This window comes from Oryzias melastigma, linkage group LG24 (assembly GCF_002922805.2).
Source record: "Oryzias melastigma strain HK-1 linkage group LG24, ASM292280v2, whole genome shotgun sequence".
Taxonomy (NCBI): Eukaryota; Metazoa; Chordata; class Actinopteri; order Beloniformes; family Adrianichthyidae; genus Oryzias; species Oryzias melastigma.
This window is the reverse complement of record NC_050535.1, coordinates 24,286,097-24,309,374: the sequence shown is the minus strand read 5'-3', so window position 1 is coordinate 24,309,374 and position 23,278 is coordinate 24,286,097. Positions and strand designations below refer to the sequence as shown.

At 43.0% G+C, this 23,278-nt stretch overlaps 1 protein-coding gene across 3 annotated transcripts; it reads left to right on the top strand.

Annotated features, from left to right (window-relative positions):
• Positions 1-191: 191 nt before the first annotated feature.
• Positions 192-19,507, top strand: LOC112158319 (rho GTPase-activating protein 18). Of its 3 annotated transcripts, none has more exons than XM_024291615.2 (18): positions 192-378; positions 10,029-10,245; positions 10,581-10,707; positions 11,231-11,316; positions 11,443-11,586; positions 12,143-12,206; positions 12,382-12,500; positions 13,215-13,286; positions 13,740-13,833; positions 14,797-14,888; positions 15,023-15,100; positions 15,187-15,346; positions 15,415-15,497; positions 15,581-15,787; positions 15,867-16,010; positions 18,081-18,202; positions 18,293-18,348; positions 18,452-19,507. In XM_024291615.2, exons 2-18 carry the CDS (start codon positions 10,036-10,038, stop codon positions 18,541-18,543), a joined length of 1,950 nt encoding a protein of 649 aa, XP_024147383.1. In that variant the 5' UTR covers positions 192-378; positions 10,029-10,035; the 3' UTR covers positions 18,544-19,507. The 3 variants fall into 3 exon arrangements, with proteins under 3 accessions (XP_024147383.1, XP_024147380.1, XP_024147382.1); XM_024291612.2 differs by lacking the exon at positions 192-378 and adding an exon at positions 1,244-1,557; XM_024291614.2 differs by lacking the exon at positions 192-378 and adding an exon at positions 1,247-1,557 and having other exon boundaries at positions 15,867-16,001.
• The last annotated feature ends 3,771 nt before the right edge of the window (positions 19,508-23,278 follow it).

Sequence of the window (23,278 nt, the reverse complement as noted above, 5' to 3'; positions counted from 1 at the left end):
TAATCTTTCCAGGAAAAATGTGCTCAGACATGCGGGTGTCAGTCCTTTAGATGTCATCCTCAAAACTCAAGTTTTTCTCTTGTAATCTCATCTGGGCTGATTCTCGATCCTAATCCTAATGATCAACACCTGAGGACCAGCACGGGTGTTTCCTCCGAACATGTGCAGGCACTGGGTTAGCCCTTCTCGCATTCTGAGCCAATAGTAAAGCTTGGAGCCATGGATGCCCCGGTAAGGGGGTGTTGAGGTCCAGGTATGGAGCGGAATGTCAGAAGGAAGATGAGGGGGCAGTAAAGAGTGTTTTTACCCATCAGCTGACATCGGACCAGACACACACGACCTGATGGTCTCCAGGACGTCATGAAGTGCAACTGCATGGTAATCAGCTTTAAATGTCACCTTCTTTTCACATCTCCATTCAGTATTGAAGCTTTTTGTTTTCCAAATTTAAAAAAGGATGTTAAGGAATGCCAAACACTTTAAACAAGTGGGAATTTAAACTAAATTAGAACTTGAATAAAAAAAGGAATTTTACTTTGAAAAGTAGCAACGTTTGTTTTACCTCAATCAAATCTGGTAGGGAGCTTTAAAATAAAAATCAATCTAAATACTTGATAAATTATTGTCCTGTGTGTGAATTTAAATCAATTTCTTAAACCTAGCCTTTGCAGGAACTGGACTGGTTCTTGTCTGACATGGTGAGGGTCCTGCAGGACCTCCAGCTTTAACCTGAAGTGTACATGAAGTTTGAGAAAACTGTTTTTGGTCCTTCACAACTTTCCTTTATCAGGATTCTTCTTTCTTTTAACATGAGGGCAGTTTTACTTGGAGAAGTGTTCAGCAGAAAAATCACCTGGCAGAGGAAGAGGATGCTTCTGTGTCTTAGAGATCACATTATGCGAGAAACAAAGAAAAAACACAAACACATGTGCCATGAAAAGAATCTCCTGAGGGCCCGGAAAACCAAACAGAAAACTTGTTTGTCAACTTGACTGGAGAAGATCTCCCATCATGCCTCTGGATCCCAAACGTCCTGAGGAAAACCTGAAGACATGGTTCAAATAACTTGAGGGTTAAGCAGCTTTTAGATGACTGATGTAAAGACTGAGGCCTTTGTGCTGATGGAGTTAGACAGCAGAGAGAAGTCCCGTAGGTTCACTGACTTCTGAGACATGATCCACAATCTGCAGAGCTGGAAATGAGCCGCTTCTTTCTCCAGCCTGCAGGGGGGGCTGTCCGCTGGTAAACTTTGGCCTGGGCAGGTCCAGAACTGCCTCCCGCCCCCGTCCCGCTGCAGATCACAGCTCAGGCGGACACAGGTCTCGGAGTCCAGGTAGAAGACCACCGACTAGTCCCCCTCAGCCGCTCATGCCGCGCTCATAGCGCACGGGCCGCAGGTGTGTGAGCCGCCGAGCGGATGAAGACGAGCAGGAAAGAGGAGACGCCGTGAAACATGAGCCGCCAGCACCAGGGAGTGGTTCTGACGGCGTACCACAGCAGCGCCCGGGACGAGCCGCAGACCGGACCGGGCCCGAACCACCAACTCGCCGCGTCCAGGTGGGACTGCGCGTCTGTGTGCCATTCTGGTCGCGCGCAATTGCGCGTGTGGCTGGATTCTGTATAGAGAGTGGTAAAGGTCGCGGGGTCGCGCCGCGTGTCCAGTGCTGGGAGGAGGGAGGTTCATAGCTGCGGTCCAGTTCTGATCTCTGCGCCTTCACGTCGACTTAAGCGAGGCCTCGGGGCCCGCTCCTCACGCTTTCATAAAAGTTAATCAGTAATGACAATTCTGCTTCAGATCTGAGCGTCTGCCTTCTGAGAAAACTCCTGCGCGGACAGCGTGGCCTTCAGGACACCGAATCAGAAACCATACGGAACACTCCGGGCATGAACATCCAGTCATGGAGCAGTAATCCATTCATTCGACAGTAATCTATTCATTCAACAGTAACCCAGTCATGGAGCAGTAATCCATTCATTTGACAGTAATTTTGATTTTTTTGTTTTCTTGCTCTGCTCCTCAGTTTTATCTTGTACCTTGTTATGGTTGGATCAGGTCTGCCGATGTTCTCCTGCTGTGGTGATGGCAGGAGAACAGACCTTTATTTGGCTTCACTGCTGCTAACAACATACTGGTTGCTGCCAGTCTGTCACTTGTGTGGCAGCGTGTTTTTGGTCACATTTATAACCTTTGTCATCCATAGAGCAGAGTGGTAGCAGTATGCTGCTGCAGTGTAATGTTTGAGAAGAGTTCACATTTCTGTAAAAAAGAGACAGACTCTCGCTGATGTTTGAGCCTCCTCTTTGTAACATCGGAGTTAAAAGTATTAGAAGTTTCTTTGCTTACAGACTGTCTTCGTCTCCAGTTTTCTTTCAGTTCTATCTGGTGAAGGTCAAGCTCCTTCTCAAAATAAGTCAGAGTTCAAACTCTGCTGTTTATTTTTCTGTAGTCTTCTTCTGACTTGTCTTAAAAAGACTTGGCAGTTCCTGTCAGTCTGTGTCTGAAGAGGAGGTGCAGCAGTAAACAGGAACCGGGATCATCTGGAAACAAGCGTACCTTCACGCTCTTTATTTATATCACAAAACACCAGCTCAGGAAGTCAGGTCTGTGCACAACTGCTGCTGTCCTGGATGTGAAGACACACAATCATGGTGTGTGTTTGCCTCGGCGTGTGTGGTGAATGAATGAGTCAGGTCCAGATGGTTGTCCTACTGTGGAAAAAAAACAACCCAGTGTCACGTTTCAGTCTTCCTTTGTCTGGCCTCGTCTGTCTGCTGGACCCTAGCAGCTGAGTGTTTCCCTTTAGGAAACAAGACACAAGAAGGTACTGGCCTCACAACACAAAAGATCTGTCCCAACGAGCCGATTCCACCTCCTAATGTTGTTTCTTTTAAAATGTTTTAATAATAATGGATGGGGCTCACAACAGAAAGCAGTCAATGGAGTAAAAAGAAATAAAATGTTATGTCCACAGAGCGTGCACTAACTAGACTAGACCGTTGGAGAGAAGAAAATGGATCTCCTGTGGGTTCAAGGAGAGCAGATGGAAGAGAGGAAGACTTACTCATTTTGATAACAGCTTTGAGATGTTTCTTCATGGATGGATGAAAACAGAGGAGGAGATTCAGAAGGAGTTTGATACGAATGTTCTGGAGGTGAAGAGAGGGTCAGACAGGATGATGAAGCTGGAGGTTTAAGCCATGATGTTGAATGCTGTCAGTGGGATCGGATGTGAGGAGGAGGAGGGAGTCTGGAGGGAGACGATGAAGAGGTCAGCGGGATCTCACGGGGTGATGGGGGGAACTTTAACCCACGGGGCTGAAGGAAACATGATGAGGAAGTGATGGAGAAGTTTGGTTTCAGGACAGGAGTGCAGAAGAACAATGGTGGTGCACTAGATGAAAGGATAACAAATGTTTTTTTACAGAAAAGAGAGGAGCACAGAGAGACAGAGTGGAGGGAGGAGCACACAAGTGGATTACATCTCATAAACATTTTAATCTGAAAGACATCAGAGACTGCAAAGTCAATGCTGGAGAGACTTTGAAGAGGTGTAAGTGTTAAAGGGGTCATACCAGGATTTTCTTACACCTTTCAGAGTGAACAATATCCATATAAATGATCATATATTACATTTGGAACACTAGAAAACAAATAATTTATGAAATATTAGCTATTTTCGATTCCTGAGGCTCTGCCTGCTGCTGCGTGTGGCTGCCGCCCATTTCATGACGTCATCCTAGAGCAGGGGTCTCAAACTCAATCACACAGGGGGCCAAAATCCCAAACACGCCTTAGGTCGCGGGCCGAACAGGAGAAACATTTACTGAACACTGTAAAACTACATTTGTAAAACTTTAAAAACGTACCTGTACCGCTACACTAACCTGGTACTCTAACCCGGTACCCTAACCTTAAGCCTGGTCCGCGTCTGGTATTGCGTCCAGAACCAGTACTGAGCCGCGTCCGGTACCAACTGTCCAGTACCAACTGTCCGGTACCAGATTAGGGTTAGGATACCGGTGAGATCCACGTTACAGTACCAGACCCTTTCCGGTTTGCGGCCCGGAGGTTGGGAAGCCTTAAAGTAGCCCCGCCTCTAAAGCAACAAACACCAGTGTGAGCTGGAATTTACTGAAGACACAACTGGAAGATATACTGTGTTCTGCATTTGAAATGAAAGGTTTCTGCTTGTTAGACTAGGGACAGTGCTGACAGATCAGACTCTTCCTGGAGGGGGCGGTCTCACTCTGTGATGTCAGATCATGAGGACCCGCTCGTTTTCCTGGGTGTGGGAGGGGCTGCTGCTGAGAGCACCGGATCTTTAGAGGATTACTCTTGAACATGGAAAAAAATAAATAAATGCATGAACAGGTCAAAATACCGCTTTGGGGTTCTTTATAGTAAGGATTGAACAGTATAATACACTTAAAAGCTCAAAAAGTTGATTTTTCATGGTATGACCCATTTAAATATGCTGTAAAAGTGAAAATTTGAATTCACATATAACATATCTGCTTTTTGCTGTGTATCTTTCACTCCTGCCACTTAGGCCCAATCCGAATTCTTCCCTTCTCCCTACCCCCTAACCCACAGAGTTCCTCATGATGTTGGTCCACCTTTTACAGCTATTACAGCTTCAACTCTTCTGGAAGGCTGTCCACAAGGTTGAAGAGTGGGTTTATAGGCATTTCTGATCATTCTTCCAAAAGCGCATTGGTCAGGTCACACACTGAGTTGCTGTTGTTCCTAAACTCTTCCATGTCGTTCTGATAGAGCTGACAGTTGACTGTGGAGGATTTAGGACATTTCTCCACTGGATCTGTTGTACAGGTGTCATCCTATGACAGTTCCACACTGGAATTCACTGAGATCCTGAGAGAGGAACATTCTTTCATTAATGTTTGTGAAAATAGTCTGCATGCACCAGTGCTTGATTCTATACACCAGTGACCAGGACAGATGATAATACACCTGATATGTATGTATTTTATTTAATCTTTTTTTTTGATGAATACTCACATTTTTGCTCCATTTTGTTAATGAACATCCCCCCTGGTTTATGCAGCTTTTTGCCTTTCCACATGAGGCCTCAGGATACTGTTGTGGAGCCCTATTAGTATATACATGTAAAGATTTAAACACATTTAGTCTGTTTTGTAGCTTTGACTCTTTTTTTTTTTCAGACACACCTTCAGTCTTAGTTCTCAACCTTTCAACAAAACAAGTGAATCAAAGATTAATTTTTAACATGGTTGTAAAGATAATTGTTGCATCACAGGAATGGAGTTAAACAAAAGACAAAGGAAGAGTTTGGCCCAATCCGAATTCTTCCCTTCATTTATCCCTCCACACGGAGAGTGATGAAAAAATAGTGTCTCATAATTTGGACGTCACTTTTGTTCAGTTGGTGTCACCAACAATCAGTGGTCCGCTAGCATTAGCGTGGAGCTTCCAGCGCTCAAATATCCATAAGAACAGCAGTTTTATAACATTAAAAAGGTCGTGCTACAACATAAAGTCATTACTTACATTTAAATGTAAACTTCTGTGGTTCAGAGCGCACCAACATGAAGAAAAGAGCTTCTCAGCGGAACACGGTTTATCCCCACGATGGAGGACTTTATATCCCTCCGTTTGGAGGGTCGGAGTTAAAAAATACATTTGTCGTTTTCACTTGGACTTAAAGTCCATCTTCAAATAAAGGGGAGGGAAGAAGGGAAGAATTCGGATTGGGCCTTTCTCTTCCTGTGAGAAGTGTCTGCAGCATAGATGTACATTAATTCACTGGACAAAGCGAGGCGTCACCCATAGAAGATGAATTACCTCCAGGCCTCACAAAATCAGGCGACAGTCGTCACCGTGGTTTCCTGATCGTCATTTGAACCCGTCGACAGTGATTGGTCCGAGTCGGTCGGAGTCACGTTTTTAGAGGAACTACTGTTTGCAATCATGAGTGAGCTTGTTCTGAGCCCACATCCCTCCCACTGAAAACGGCTCAGGAGAAGCTGTCAATCAAGCATTCAAGGCGGAGCCTGCGGGAACCGCATGCTTTTACTGAAGCATCTGATTGGTCAGTTTATAACTTGAACATATATTTAAAAAATAGAATTAGAAGAAGATGTTAAGGAGGAAGCATCAGGGCAAGAATTCTTTGAACCTGCAGGAACTTCCTGTTTGGAACATGAGAGGGGAGGGGTTGATATGTCCAGTGATTCTGTAGTCAATGGTCTGCAGTCTCATCATCTGACATGTTTGGTTGAAGACATTTTATATTTATATGTGTGTGTTCTTAGTGTTTGCATTTGCAGCTGAAGTCATTAGGTGTCCTAGCAATCTTTGTGAGTCCCTTTCAGATCAAAAATAACATGTTTTCCCTCATTTTAAGTGAGTAAAAAGTATCATTGATCAATTAAATAAACTGCATTTCTAGCAATTTTGCATCTGTATTTAGATTTGGGCACATCTCCAGTTTGTAACACAAAGCAGCTAAATGAAGGCTAAAGAAGTGTTTTTCCTTAGGATTGTTGTAGATTTTTCTTTGGTTTGTGTGTTTATTCCCTGTGATTCGATGTGGTTTAGTGACGTCATTCTGGACTGTAGCAGTGATGTGGGATGATGTTTGTGGCTCGGGAAGAATCAGATTTAGATTTACTAACAGTATATTTGCCAACTAATTGTGTGTCACATCAGATTTTTTTTTTTTTTTTACACAGATGGCAGGTTCAAATTAAACAAGAATGTAAATGTGTAGTGGTTCAGTTTTACTCCTAACAAAACCCACTAATGTGGATGCTAGAGACAGACTAACCATGGAGACTGCTTGTAAATTACAATTACTTGTAAATGAAGTCCATACGCCTTTCCTTCTGGACAAAGATCTCTGTGACTTTAGCACCAAAGTTCTCCTTATCTTTTAGCTTTAGAAGTCTCTCGGTCTCAATAAAGATGTTTGTCCAGCATTGATTGTTTATGACTTCACGTTCTGGTTTAAAGTCCAACTTTAAGATACTTTCTAATGATATTGCATCCACCAGTTTTATAGTCAGTCAGAGCAAACCATGAAATAATGGATGCTTGTTGAACTTTATTAGCAACCACTGAAGAACAAACGTGAGCTCATGAGCGCCCTCTACAGTGAGACGGAGCCTGTCTTTTCAGTCCAGTTTTATGTCAGATCTGAACTCTGTAGAACTGATAGACTGAAAATACATTACCTATTATATGGAAAGAGAATGTAGTAAAATTGTCTGCAGTGAATAAAAGAAACATTAAATGGACTGCACTCTGAGGGATCCATCTGGATCTGCATGTCATCAGAGAGCCTCTGTGGGTCTCTGAGCTGCAGCATATTCACTCAACGTCACAAACATGTCTTCTTCTTCTCTTCTTTACCCTTGATTGTGTTCTCAGTTTGAACTTTGGGTTGGAAGTTCAAGGGGAGTGCTGCTTTACCTTTCTTTAGATTTATCTTTTCACTTATTTGAAATGTCAATTAGAAAAGGCTTTTTTCAAAATGCATTCTCAGATTCTAAATTAAATTGTCAATTATGAATTCCATATTACTTTGAAGTATGAGTTAAAAAAAAAACTTCCATATCAAACTACCAAAAACTACACATTTCTCGAGTGCCACCCTTTGGTATCACTGGAAATTCCCAAATGTCCCCTGTAGATATCAAACAGAGTTAATTCAGTTGGATGCAGCGATTGGGAGATAATTAGGTTTAGAAATGTCCTCTAGAGAACAAATGTGCTTCGCTGGTAGTCAAACGATACATCAAACTGAGGATAAATGGTCATGAATCAATTGGAAACTATATAAACAAATGCATACATCCATATACACATGTTAACAATTAAATTCTAATTAGTCTCAATCACAAATAGACATTTTAGCTCTTATGTATACAGAACATGAAAGATTTATTGCATTAAATAGGTTTTTCAAAAGGGGTTTAATGAACTGCTTAAAGGTAGAGGGAGGAAGCAAACTGAAATAATCCCTTCACCTAACTTTTTATTTGACTTTTTTGCATCAATTATCATTATTTGGGTCTAAGTATTAATATCACCATGTGACAAAGATGAAGTTTATATTAATTACTTAAGAAGACATACGATAATTTCACAGTCATTTGTAGCCTGTTCCAGAGGAGCCCGTCTGCCACCAACAACCATTCAAAGTTACCAAAACGTGTGTCCACCATTCCCTCTTGTAGCTACTGGTGTGGTCCCTCCTCTGTGTCTCATTTTGGGTGATGTAGACTGTTCAGTTTATCTTCATCCTCTAAATGCCTTTTATAACGGCCCTTTACAACTGTTGGTTCTGCCACAGAGATCTACTCTGAGATGAAGAGGCTGCAGAGCCCAATGAAGACCACGAAGACCCTGTATGCCATGTAGCTGGGAAGGTTACAACAAGAATATTGCCAGTGCAGTCTAATGTGCTCTACAGAGATGAAGAAGGAGATGAAGAATCGGGGGGGGGGGCAGTGCTGGACGAAGGCGCTGCTTTGGCCCTGAACTGATCCACAGCTTTACAGTTTAATACAAATCCATTAGATATTGATACATGATTCTGTTTTCCCTTTCAAAGCCATTCTTTACATACTTGAACTGTTTAAGAGTAAAGCTAAAATAATCTTCAATGCCAACACTCAGACTGGAGCTCTGGATTTCACACAGTTCCCGATGATAGCTTTTCCAATACTGATTTAAAGATATATTTCCTGGTAAGACCACATAATGGGTTTCATAAACATAGTTAACTCATTTCACAGGCTAACCTAATACAAAGAAACAAGCACACAACAGGAACAACATGTTATCAGCATGGGGTAGCTGTGGGACCAGGTCAGTCTTTGGTCAGAAGGTTGCAGGTTTGGTTCCTGGTGTCAAAGTGACCTTAAGTGTCCATCTTTTTCTAACGGATGAGTCATTTTTGACAGCTTGAATGCAAAAGATTATCAAACGATTAATTAGCCATCACAGAAAATGAATGAAAGCAGTCATGGATCCTACTTTACTGGTCCCTGTTTCTAGTGGAGTCACTGGCATCTTATACATTTGTGGTAAATCATTAGGAAACGTATTAAACTTTTACAGTTCAGCACATATTGCAGGTTCAAACTGGATATGTGCTTCAACTCTGTTTTGGCTGTTTGGAAAGGCTGCATTTCTTGGATCTTGCAGAGAACAAGTCTTTGTAAGACTTAAACTGTTGGTATTTACCACTTCTGGTTGACTCTTTCCACTCCAGCTGATAGGGAGCTGTTGTTTCGTTATCTTGCAGAGTGCGGTTCAAAGTTCACACAGTTGCTATTCTTAGTTCAGCTGGATGTTGTCCTCATGAGACGCTTGACTGCAAATTCACCTGCTTCTTGTTGGTTCAGTCTATTTGACTCAGACCTGGAGGCAGACAGGGGGCGCTGCTACAGTATCAACATGGTTTGTAATCATTTCATACACAAGTGTTTAATTGATGGTGAGATCAAAACATCACAATAATTTTTCCAGAAAAGGATCCTTGTTTTGCTGTAGCACATTTCCTGTTTCTTTTTCTCAGTTATGGCAGCGATAATGAAAAAGGGCTGTAGCTTTCCCAAAGGTCATTGGCTGACCCGGAACACAGTTCTGATTGTGTCTGTGGTTCTGACCCGAGCAACACCAGGTTTTGTTTCATCTACTATCCATCTGCTCTGCCATGGGCACCATTCTGGTTCAGCCGTCCTTTGCGTGAAGGCAGGGCACAGTAGCAGAACCGCCCACAGACACAGGAAACATGTATTTGGACTGTGGGGGAAACCCAAAAACCCACAGAGACACAACATGCTGACCCTAGAGTGAATGGAGCCACTGGGGTTGGAACCAGGAGCCTCTTTCTGTGAAGCATCAGCGTTATCCACCACTCATGACCAAAGCTTCCCAGACAAAAAGCTGATTTAAGTCTAACTTTTACACTCACTGTAACGTGAGCCGTCGGCACAAACGCTGCAGGTTTGGACTCATGTCTGCGTCTCCTCTGCAGCCCCAAAATGGGACACTACACTCTGCAGCCGAACCACAACCCACAGCACAGAGACAAGCACGAGAACTCCACCAGCATCAATTCATCACTGCTCCCAAAGCCAAACTCTGACCCCAGCTCCAAGTCTCAGCTCTCCTCCAGCCCCAAGTCCACCACCAGCCCTCGGCACAGTCCCAACATTCGACCACGGCCCACATGTCAGCGCAGCAGCTCTCAGGTAAGTTTTTATGTTCAGCTGGAGCTCAGTGAACTCCGATGCCTGGTTGTGCTGGGGTTTAAATGTCAGACTTGTCTTTCGTTCGCTGAAGAATGAAATTTAAGAACATATTTATCAAGCTTTTGCAGAAAACTGGAGAAAAAGGAGAAAAAAAGGCAATGACGTTCATGATTTGTTGTTGAGGTTTAGACATGTTCCTACAGGCTGTTAGAAGATGTTTGTGGTTTCACTGCATGCATACCACTAAGGAAAAGATGCATGCAGAGGCTGCAGGTCAGAACAGAGAGGATGGGATGAGACTAAGCTGCATTAATGCCACAGACACTGTCCTGCAGGACTCTCTGGATGAGCTGCAGATGGACGATTACTGGAAGGAAGTGGAGAACATCACCTGCTCCGGAGGAGGTGCAGGCAAAGGAGAAGGAGAGCCTCAAGAGGAGGAACATCCAAAAATTCCTGAAGGTATGAAAACATCCATCCATCCATCCATCCATCTTCTTGACCGCTTTGTCCCATTCGGGGTTGCGGGGGTGCCGGAGCCTAACCCGGCTACTGATGGGCGAAGGCGGGGTTCACCCTGGACAGGTCGCCAGTCTGTCGCAGGGCAGGTATGAAAACATTCTGGATATAAAAGCCTGCGATGAGAGGGAATGGGACTGTAGTCTGGTGGGGATGCGGTTGTAGCTGCACACTGAAGTTTAGCTAGACAGAATTGTTTATTTAGACACTGAAACAAAGGAGAAGAAAACTGAGAAACATCCATGGCTGTTGTGTAGACTTCCTTCATCCTGCCACACATCAGGATTTGGGTTTGGCCCAGTCGATGGTTGCGTGTTTGAGGAGATTGTTGTTTTGTGGACTAAGCCTTCCCTTCCTGCTTGTTTGTGACCACTTGTGCCTTCCCCTTCCTGCAGTCTGGTGGTCCTAACCCAAACCGCCACTCCTCCTCTCATGTGTCAGTCATGTCTGTGCTGTCTTGTTCTAGAAGGAGAGCAGGAGGAGGCGTGGCTTACAGAGGCGGGGCTAGCACGTCTGTTTGATGATTCGCTTGCAGCGGATGACCAGGATCAGGTGTCTATCTATTGTCTGTTGTGTGATCATTTCAACTCCTTCATTCTTGAAGTTGGTGTGTTCTGTCTGCTGCACAGTGCTAAATGAAAAGGTGCAGACTCATGCGGGATTCTGATTCTTTGACAGGAAGAAGACAGTGCAGTCTTCCTGTCCACACTGACCAGAACACAGGTCGCAGCTGTGGAGCGCCGCGTGCAGCAGACGCTGTTACGCCGACGCAACCGCCAGCACCTCCCTGATGTCCGGGACATATTCAGGCCTCCAGCGAAGGTGCTGAGATCAGGTTACACAAATGAACGCCATCATGCTTCATAAAATGAGTCTAAACATCTTGTGTTAAATGACCTTCTGCTCTATTTATGGAAATGATGTCCTGACAACCAGCGGCACTCTGGTTTATCTGTTAAACTTTAAAAGTCAAAGTTAGCATCTAAGGATGAAAAAAAACCTTAACCCTCAAAAGTTAAGAGAAAGAAAGATAAAAAATGCGATGCCCTCCTCAGCCTCGGACTGGAAAGTCCATGAAAATACGATGTGACATTAAACCGATCTGTTTGCTGAAAAAGAGCTGGAGAGCACAGCTGCCAACCATGTGTCCTCTTCTGTTCTCCAGGCTTCAAATGTTCTTTCATTCCTTTAGGAAGAGTCTGAAACTCCACAACAACACAAAATCATGTCTTTGTTTGAGAACCACATGAGAAACGTTAGTGCAGTCTTCTCAGCATCTCTGTTTGACTCTGAATGAATCCCTGATGAGATATGACGTACCAGTCACAGAGAGCCAGCAGAGCTGAGGCTGTGCTCTGAGGATGTGTTCCTGTTCCAGGACGAGGAGACTCCCCGACTGCAAAGGAGAAGTGAGAATGGACCAAAAGATGCCTCAGCAGCTGGTATGTGTGGCTCAGGTTGACTCAGCATGACTCAGCATGACTCAGCCCCACAAGGAGGAAGTCTGTGTAAAAATGCATAATCCATCTGATTTGTATGAATGTGTCTCGCTCCTGCTGTTGATATTCCTATCAGCTGCCTGTGAAGAGCGTTGTTCATGTGTATGCATCTCCATAGAAACAGAGACGGAGCTTAACGTGGAAGTGGCCTTTTCTGAGCAGGCCCTCTCTTACTGGGACAATCAGCACAAAGTAAAGGTTAGCACCAACCTGAACGCCCCCGACGACAAACTCCCGGTGAGTCCCCCTCGTCCCGGCGCTGAGGGGCTGCGTGTGCTGATGGCATCACGCTCCTGATCAAACTTTCTTTTGCTGAGTTTTATCATTACAATAAATCCAACATGTTTACCCGATAGAAGTCGAGAAACTAGGTAAATGAGAGTCTTCTTTTGACCTGCAGAGTATCTGGAGCTGGTGCAGCTTTTGAGAGTTCTTCTATGAATACTTTAACTTTAGTTTTGTTGTTTCTGTTAGGAAGAATGATGACCTGCTGCTTCTCTGTAGAAGGGCTTTAAGCTTCTTCTTGTAGAGAAGAAAAACTTTTGAAGATCATTTCAGGAGGTGTGAAGGGCTGATATTTCTAGAATGATCTTACTGTTCTCACAGACTGTTGGAAATAATTTAGTGAAATTAAGATCCTTTAAACTGTAATCCTTTTGGGGTCTATTGTTTGATTTAAACTTGTCTTCACTTGCAAGATGAAATATTAATTCATGAAATCCTTGAATAAAAAAGTCTTGCTAAAACTTTGAGAACGAATCCCCAGCGACACATTTAACTAGTTACACGGTTACTCTCACTAAGCCATTGATGTCAGAATGGTAAAAACGACATAATCAAGACAACAGAATTTTAACCTAAAGTGAATTAACTTTAGAATTTGCCTATAAATGCTTAGCCCTTGAAATGTTGTTGGTAAGTAACAAGAAAGGTTGGGTACTACTTTTTCAGAACTTCAAGGTGCTTCGAGATAAAACGGGTCAGACCAGAGCTGAAGATCTGTCTCCTTTGGATATGATGAAGGTAAAATCCCTCATGAACACATGTCAGGGTTCTCACGTTTCTCAGAGACGAACACAGAACATCTCTGGATCACACATTCAAACGCTCAGCAAGTAAGTTACAGTGGAGGAAAGAAGTATTTCATCCTTTTCTGATTTTGTAGGTTCGTCCATTTCAAAAGAAACTGACTCAGTTCATGCGAACACTGAAAGATAGAACATTTAAGAATTCAGATTTATAAATGGAGCATTTTCTGTTTTTTCACACATTATTGACACCATCATGTTTCTGATTCTGACCTGAGTCACATGGAAATGTCTCTGTTTGGAACCGGAGAGGCTTCTTCACACAGTAGCTTCTCAGCAGTTTTAAGCAAACTTCTTACTGCTGTCATCAGATCAGATGTGAGATGAGGCAGGTGACCCCAGCTCTGTGTAAGCATGTGCATTCACACGTGGTTGGATGCTGTTTCAGGTGCGCAGGCTGGTGCTAGTGGAAATGACGGCTCTGTTTGACACGGCCGGGATCGATCTGAAGACCCACAAACCCGTCAAAGTCAAGACCAGAGGTAGGAGAGCGCTTTGGTTCATTAGCCTAACCAGACCTTCCAGGATTTCGTGATGTTGCAAATTCAAGCAAACCCCCAGATTTGTTGCGCACCCTACAACTTTTTATTTTCACCGCAACTTTGACCGATCTACCGTGACAACAGTCATGGATGACGACGCAGATTCGTGACTACCACCCTGCCACGTGCGCAGGCATGCACGCAGCAGGGTGGTAGGGGGTGTGCTGAGCGTCCACGCGGGTGCGGAGCGGACCGAGAAAGACAGAGAGACTCTGGAAAGGATAATCCAAAGGAAGAATTTACAATCTGCAGGAAAATAACTCCATGTTGAACCTCCTCCACAACAAACCTGCAGACACCTGAGAGAAGCTCTAAAACAGAGCAGATCATTACTCAGAAAAAACAGATCAACTCCTCAAAGTCTTCCTCTGCCAGCAACCATTGACTCTCCAGTGAAACTTTTGAAATGGATAAAGAGCAAGATTCTGAGGAGATCATGGAGATCTGAAGCTTAATCTAATTATGCTGTTTTTTTCTCCAAAACTTGTAATTTTCCCTGGGAATTGTCATTTTATTCTAAAGTATGTTTAAATCAGTACACAAATGCTTGTGTTATTGTGAGCAGGGAGGAGCACAAGTAAATTTAGTGTTTGACAGTTCTATTCAAGTTAAATGACAGCTCAACACGGTGATGGTGAAGTCCACGTGTCACAATAAAAACAGAATATCAGAAAGTTTATTTTTTTCATAATTAACATTTTTAGGCACTTTTCAATATATATATATATATATATATATATATTAAAAAGCACTGCAACTTCTGCTGCAACTTTTCACAGAAACTGCTGCAACATCAGATGTGCAAAAATCCTGGAGGGTCTGACTAACATATGGCTGTATTAATGAGCAAAAATGTTTTACTAAGATGTTTCAGTTTCACTCTGTACTCCTCTGTGTTTGTAGACAGCGGTTTGTTTGGCGTTCCTCTCAACACTTTATTGGATCAGGACCAGAGACGGGCTCCTGGGACCAAAGTGCCTTTAATCCTGCAGAAAGTAAAGATCTGGACAGAAGAATAGAAATGCTTCTAATGTTAACATAAACAGGAGACTCATGTCTCATTGGTGCATCCTAAAGGATCCAGAGTTCACCTGATCACATGACCTCACCGCTTTTCTCTTCTCATCAGCTCATCAGTCATATTAAGGAGGAGGGCTTAGACACAGAGGGGCTGCTGCGCATTCCTGGAGCAGCCACCAGAGTCAAGGTAGTTCTCCTCCAGGGAGCAAAGCAAAGACCTCTTCACCTCACTATCCAATGCACACCTGTCATTGTTCATCTACCTGCATCCAGGCTCTGTGTCAGGAGCTCGAGTCTTCTTTCTGTGACGGGGCATTTCCATGGCAACAGGTGAAACAGCACGATGCTGCCAGCCTTTTGAAACTCTTCATCAGGGAGCTGCCTCATCCTCTACTGACTGTGGAGTACCTGAATGCTTTCATAGCAGTCAACAGTAGGTATTCTCCTGTGGGAGTGGGGGTATAATGCTGTGTGGTGATGAGTTGCTGTGTTCTGTGACAGAGTTCCCCACCAAGAAGCAGCAGTTACAGGCCCTGAACCTGCTGGTTCTGCTGTTACCTGAAGCCAATCGGAACACACTGAAGGTAGCCGTCATTCTCATGTCAGCATGTTCTGACAACAACTTTGTTCTGTTTGTGTTATTAACACTGGAGGTTTGTGTTTGCAGGCTTTGGTGGAGTTTTTTCAACACGTGATCGACCATCAGGCCCAGAATAAAATGACTCTCAACAACGTTTCTGTTGTCATGGCGCCCAACATCTTCATGTTTAAAGGTTTCAGGTCTAAAGTCTCAGAACAGAAGGAAATCTCCATGGCAACCAGTACTGCCAACATTGTCAGGCTGCTGATCAGATATCAGAATCTTCTGTGGACAGTAAGAACTGACGGTTCCTCCATCCTCAAATGTGTCCTCACTGGATGGCTGGATTAGTGTTCTTTTCTGTTTCATTTAGATCCCAAAGTTCATTTTAAACCAGGTGAGACAGCACAACATGGAAAGTCAAAGGAAGCAAAACAATCAGAGGGCTGTCCGGAAGCTGCTGAAGAAGATAACCACCGACAAACCCTCAGAAAAATCCATCCCTGAGGTAGGACAGGTGGGCTTTCGGATTTTACTGGGCTCCTCAGCTGTTGCTAATCCACCTAGCTTTCAGTGTAAATGCTTAAACCTTTATGCAACGTTTGGAAAAAACTAGAAATATGAGAATGATGCCCGCTGCAGGAGTCAAGAGACGAGATGACCCCTTTTAACACATCAGTTTATCAGCAACGATGGAGAGCCTTTCATCTCCAAAATTTGATTTTATTCTCTGTAGTTTACGGCGAGACTGTAGATTTTTGTGCTTTTTGCATAGATTTCTGTAGATTGTAAATCAGTGGACACCTGGGATGGGACTTGGCCTGAATAGTGTGAGCTTATCCTGACTCAACACTCAGCATGAAGCTCTGCATCTTAGGCAACGCCCAAACCAGCATGGTAGTCTCTGGTGACAGGCTTCCCCTAAAATGGCACTGATGAAGGTCCTATACACAATAATGGATATTTAAAGTTGAAAGAGAGCAGAGGTAGAGCGGTCGACCTTTGATCTGAGCATCGCTAGTTTGGTTCCTGCCTTGCCCGCCCATGTGTTGAAGTGTCCCTATTTCAATGTGTCCACGTTATAATGCAGTAAGCAGAGCAGCCATCAGTGTGTGAATGTGTGTGCACAGATGAATGGGACTGTAGAAAAGCACGACATGCCATTTACATTAAGTCTTTAAACTGAAACGATGGCATAAAATCCTAAACTTATCATTTAAGAAAGTAACAATGCCTCTTATCTAAATGTCACAGTATTTGTTACACCAGCATGGAAGTGTTTCCACTACAGGACCACATCATGCGTGTCACCTGTCAGCATTGTCAACACAGAGAAAAGTCTCTGAGGCTTAGAATCAACCACAGGTCCGACAGGTCTATGTGCTCTCCACCTCTCAGGTATTGAGGGAAACCCTCCTACCAGCAGGTGTGTCCTTTTCTTCAATGTTGCTGTTCCTAAAGCAAACTGAAGGCTCTCAAAGCAAAGCAGGAAGAGTCAAGAACCTACGTAAAGTTGGTGAAGGTTCTTAGTTATCCTGATTAGTGGGGAAATGTGTGAAAATGGCTAATTTAATTCCAGATACTGTGGCCCAGTCTGAATACGTCCCTTAGCCCTCCCCCTTCATTTATCCCTCCAAACGGAGGGTGATGAAAAACTCGATCTAATACTTTGGACGTGACTTTCGTTCGATGACGTCATCATCATCACCGGTCCGCTAGTATTATCACGGAGCTTCCGGCGCCTGAATACACATAACAACAGCGGTTTTATAACTTTAAAAAGGTCACACCACAACATAAAGTCATTACTTACATTTAAATGTCCACTTCTGTGGTTCAGAGCGCACCAAAGGGAAGAAAAGAGCTTCTCAGCTTGACAGGGTTTACCCCCGCGATGGAGGACTTTATATCCCTCCGTTTGGAGTGTCTTAGTTAAAACATATATTTCCCAGACACACTTGGCCTTAAACTCCGCCTTCAAATAAAGGGGAGGGGAGAAGGGAAGAATTCGGGGTGGGCATATGACTCAACTTTAAGATGTGAACATGAAGTAAAACCCCCAAACCCTTCACATCTCATGACCAATATTGATGCGGATGCTGATTTTCTACCTTCCCGAAGGTCCACAGTGCTTCTCAGTGATAAGTCCCATTCACACAATGCTGCCAGGCAACCAGGAGCAACGTGGGGTTCAGTTTCAAGGACACGTCAACAGAAAGGCGGCAGTGGTTTATGTTTTTTTGATTTTTTTCTTTTATTCCCAAATAGGCATAAACATAGCAAAGATAAGAAATGTGACCTGTTTTATCCACTAAATAGGTCTATTTTGACTGTGATCCTGCTGCAAGTCTCAGAGCAGTTGAAGCGCAGTTACCATGGTTACCATGATGCAGTATCAGCGCATCAAATATTCTGTCCTGTTATCCTCAGTCAGCAAACAGAGTGAAGTCTGATGTTATAAACACTTTGACTTTCCTGTTTCTCTGAAGAACTATTGGGAGCTGGATGTTCTTGTTCTTCTGCTGTGAGCCTGGTGGGAAGGTTTATTGGGAATGCCATCCACACATTCTTCTGTCTTCATGTGCAGGAAAACTCACAGGGATTTATTCGGGTTCAAGCTCCCCAATTCAGTAAAGTCTCCATGGCAGTCCAGCTGACGGAGGAGCTGCAGGCTGTGGACGTGCTGACACGCTTTCTCAGCCAGGACAGGTGAAGCAGCTGCTGCAAAACGGCTTTGCCTGGAGTTTTGTAAACTGTTTCATTTTTTAATGTCTTTCCAAATGCTCCTTTCTGTTTCAGGTTGGTGACAGTGAAAAAAGAGGATTTGTGTCTCTTTGAGATTGGTGGAAACATCAGTGAGTAACCCCTGAAAATCACTCTATAGTATTGTGAAGTTATCATCCCTGCTGGTAGGAGGAAGGATCTACGACAGTCACACAGTCTGTTCCTGCGTTTCAGAGGAGAGATGTCTGGATGGAGAGACATTCATGAAGGACCTCTACCATCTAAACCCTACAGCAGAGTGGGTCATCAAGCTTGTACAGAGATGAGCAACACACTGGAGATGTCAACTCTAAACAATAACAACCGTGGATGCTGTGCTGCCCCAAATCCCACATGGAAATGCAATTCTGAGATGACAAATCGTCACGGACACGGCCGTCTGATTCTAACACGTACTGAACTGCCTGTAATCTAGTAGCACAGCTTACCTTACTGGACCTAAGGGAATATTTGTCGGTCAGGTGTAAAGCACCGCCAGATGCTTCAGGGATATCAAAGCTGCTAAAACAATCTTGAAATGCAAATTCCATTCATGTAACCTGACACAAGCTGCCTAATGGAAGTTTAGAGGTCAAAACCACTAGTCCTAATTCAAGAATGGGTGCCCAGGTAAGAGAAAGCTTCCTGTCCAAAGACTTTTTGATGTATCTGTGAAGTGATGAAAAAACGTCTTTTTCTGTAGTCTGTGATTTATAATCTGTCTAGATTTATCAACCATTTTAGCTTAATTTTACAAATCATAGACACATGCTGTCATCTCCAGTACACAGTGACAACATTGTACCTTCGAAGGTGTATTCCAAACACAACATGGGAACAATGTTTGAGTGTTAAAAAACACTGTAAAGGAGGCAGTGCATGGATGTGCTCATGGTAGTTCCACCTGTTTTGGATGAAATGTATGCTGTTGAATGTAAATCTTGAATGGTAAATTGCCCATTTCTGCCTCTTAAATGACCGCTGACTCTGCCTGTGAATGAGCATGCAGTCAGACTGCATCTGTGGGTACGACAGTATGAACTCATTTGTGCCACAAAAATGAGAACAAATGTCAGACCGTTCAAACTTAGAAAAAACTACCAAAGAAAGAGACTTTAAGATTTACTTTTACAATTTAGAAAGTTATGTTTTCAAAACTGTACATTTTGTTTGCAGTTTAACAAATTTCAATTTTTTAAACTCTGACTTTTGTTTCTTATGTTAGTGAGAGTTTACTTAGTTTAACTGTTATTACTGAAAAAACACATCATAAGAACTCATCTTTTCATATTAATTCATAATTCATTAATTTGTGGACCAACACTGATTGTTCTGCTTTTCGTATTTCAATTAACTCAAATTTTATAATTTAAAATGCAAATAAGCAGAGATGCACTGTATTTCACTAATGTTCTTTTAATAAATGTATTTCTTAAAAACAACGTGTTTTATTGTTTTCTTTGCAGTAGTCACTCTTTCTGTGCTTTTATTGTTTGTATGAACCTATAGGACTGGAACACTCCAGATCCCCCAGATCCCCCATGTAACTGGTTTTTGGCATGGCAGCAGATCCGAAGGATCCCCTTAACTGTCGGGGACAGAGGATCAGCTGCCGCTTACTCCTCGTTCAGTGTGCTGGGTGTCGTGATGGAATGAGATGTTGATACTTTTAGGTCTTATTAAGATGTGAATGTTCAGTATCCAGGAACTGAACCCCCAGTCCAGCAGCTGGTGTGCCAATACTGTTCTGACCTCACTGCAGACACGAGGCTGATGAGGACCAGACACCACCAGACAAGAAGAGGGCTCTTAAGCCCGTGCAGGAGCTCCACCCTGAGGCGGCCACGTCCCAGCTCCTTCTGGAAAACAGCAACAACAACGGGGAAAATACAAACACCTCCAGGAGGACGGATGACACTCTCCTCTGGCCCGGCCGCCCTCACGGCCCTGGAGGAACCACAGCTTTCTGTTCCTCCCCTCATGAGGAGGGACTGAGCTGTGACTGGAGTACACCTGCTGACTAAGGGTATTTGGGAGGAAGTCTTGTGTCCGGAGAACGCTGTGCCAGAGCGGTCAGCCACTGTTTCCTCTGGAGGGGGCTTGTTCCTGTGTTAGGAGGGGAGCTTAGCTGCTCCAGTCCCTACTCATGAGTGAGTGGGCCGCTGTTGCTCTAGCGCCACCTGTTGGCCAGGGATAGAAAGATGACACCTGAGGGAATGACGCAGTAACCAAACTGTATGCTGCTTACTCAGTGGTGACCTCTGCAGGAAATCTGACAGTGTTGCAGGAGAACAAAATAAAAACTTTCCATGCTGTTCAATACTGATCAGCCTGTGAAATTACACTTCTTCTTTCACTGCATGAAGTCTGACCTCATCCTTGTGTGATTCAATTTTCTCAGTTTGTTGAGTTGTTTATGAGAAAAGCAAAAAGTTTGCTTCAAATCTTGTTTGTAAAAATTCTAAATGGTATCTGATATATAGCACATTTTTCCACATTCATTTTTTAAATTTTGTAACTTCAGTTTTTAATCATATGACATAACAGACATTTTTTGAGAAACAACAGTTTTTGTGGTACATTTCCTCCATGGTGGTTTCTCTTCAGTGACCCTGACCCTGTGGAAAAAGATCCACTGGGTTTGGATCCATGTGAGGAGCCGGGTTCTGCTGGGTCAGGCTCATGGCTCCTCCGCTCAGCCGTGCACTCCATCGTCTTGACAGTTATAGTTTGAGTGAAGAAGCCAACTGCCTTGAACCTGGTGTCCAGCGACGTTGTCATCCAGGTTGTAGATAGAATTCTCAGATGTTCAGCCAGATGTTGAGCAGCTGTTGTTGCTCAGTGTGGATGGTTCTCTTCAATGGAATCACCTTTGACCCTGAGGCTCTTTTTGCCCCACAGACTTCTAATGTGGTTGTCTTAAAGGGGTGAGCACCTTCTTCAATGTCAGAAATCGGTATTGTTGCTGCATTGAGTGAGCTTCTGTCTGGCTGTGGTGCTGGATCTAAAGTATGTCACTAATTTGTTGTGTTCTTTGTGTTTTTGCACAGCTGTTATTTGATCACAGATTTTTTATAATCAAATTCATGGAGTAGGCAATATAAATGGTTTTCTCTTTGATAATTTTGTTTGATTATTTCACTTTTATTTGTCCGTTTGTACTTGTAGTATTAGTTCCTTCACCTATTACTTGTGTCTTTGATGACTGTCGTTTAGTAAATTATTATGGCTTAGCTGAGACGGTTTCTGTCTCGGTATATTGCTAAGGTTAATGAATGTGGTTTGAATTTTGATTGTTACAATTCCATTGAAATGATTTTAGTGTGTTTTTGACTTCCTTATGTGCTGTTCTTCCTTATTCTACTTGATTTATTTGATGTATGATCATTAAAATTGTATACTCTGTTGATAGAAACTGGACTCAAGCAGTCCGCTCAAAGGCTGGAGCACATCACAGGATTCAGAGTTATGCCAGAATACTGAGGTATTACAGAGACAGCATGCATCAGGAATAGAATAGATTTACATCTGTAGCCATTTTCACAGAAAGAATCACACAGTGCTTTACAGAAAGACGCCATAAAATCAAAACAAGAGAGATAAAAAATACCCAACATTAACAAGGCCTACTAAAAATCAAAACAAAAGAAGTAAAACAAGGACTAAAATCAACTTAAAACTCTGAATAAAAACGCCCTGACCTGGCATTTAGCACACACTGAGGAGTCGATCTGATGCAGCGACGATGGAAGGGAGTTCCGAAGATTAGCTACTGCTTGAAAGGAGAGGTTTCCTCTAGTCTTAAAGCAAGTTTTTGAATGCTTAATAGATTTTGGTTGGAGTATGGGGTTAAAAGGTCAGAGATGTACAGCCATGCAAAACTCTAAAAAGTAGAAGTTACATTTTAAAATCAATTTGAAATTTAACACCGTAAGTAAATAGGTATCTAGTAAAACTTAGTTCCCACAAGAGTTCCAGTGTACTGGCCCGGTAACACTGTGACAATATAATGATATTAATATGATATTCATGTGCTGATTGAATCATGCACTAACTGACTTAGAAAAATTATCAACCATGTGCATCTTGCAAGCACAAATATAATGAAGTTTGCTGTGAATTTGGATTGAAGATCACACACCAGCCTAGCACCTCTTCTATCCAATGAGATGTCAGAGAGAACAATTCCAGCTGAGGAGACGAGGTTTGACCCCCGCCAGGCCCTGCAGCAAAGTCTGCATTTAGCTTTACCACTAAAAACACTGACAAACATCCAGATGCTGCATCTCTTCAGGCCTTTCCTCACTTTTCCCAGTCTGTTAGTGCAGGGCGGATCAATGCAAAATATTGAAAGTACTGATCTCAAGTTGGTATCAGATCAATACTGGCCTACAGATATCAATATGTCCACTCTTGTTTGAAACTTCTCTGTATCAGCAACAAGGATCCAGCTGAGTTGCTGCCTCACCACCAGTCCTGTGAGATCTCACAGCAGATGTCACCGTGCATGCATGCATGGTTCACTCTTTCCCACCCTATTTAAATGTTGTTTTAGACAAGTTACTTTTCTCCTGTTTTTATCGTTCTATTTAAATACTAAGAAGTTACAAACTATCTATATTTCTACCAGTTGTTTTGTTTAATCGTTAAATATTCTGATTTATTTTTGTATTATAGTGTCTTGTTTCTTTTGGTTTGTTGGCTGTTTTGCTTTCACTTCTTTACTTTTTATTTAATTTCAAAAAGTTTTTATTTTAATAAACTGTTTTTTAAATTGAAAATATTGTCCTAATTCTGTTATTAGGTTTATCAAGTATTTTTTAAAAGGGAAACTTACAAACACATTTATAGAGATTAAAAACAATTGAGATTTTGAGGTTGGTGAGTCATCCACCATATTTACATAATAACATATCGATATTCTGGCGACATTGGCCGGTATCGGATCGGCTTTGCCCTGTCGTCGGTGGAACTAGACTGTACCACTATACTCGCCGTCTGCCCCCATTCATATGACACAGT

What these genes read in the sequence shown, in the direction of transcription:
- LOC112158319 (XM_024291612.2), top strand. Translation starts at nt 1,454, where the DNA reads ATGAGCCGCCAGCACCAGGGAGTGGTTCTGACGGCGTACCACAGCAGC. An exon ending in TATTCAGGCCTCCAGCGAAG is followed by an intron (nt 11,587 to 12,142) that starts GTGCTGAGATCA and finishes TTCCTGTTCCAG; the next exon opens with GACGAGGAGACTCCCCGACT. An exon ending in CCATCCCTGAGGTAGGACAG is followed by an intron (nt 16,011 to 18,080) that starts GTGGGCTTTCGG and finishes CTTCATGTGCAG; the next exon opens with GAAAACTCACAGGGATTTAT.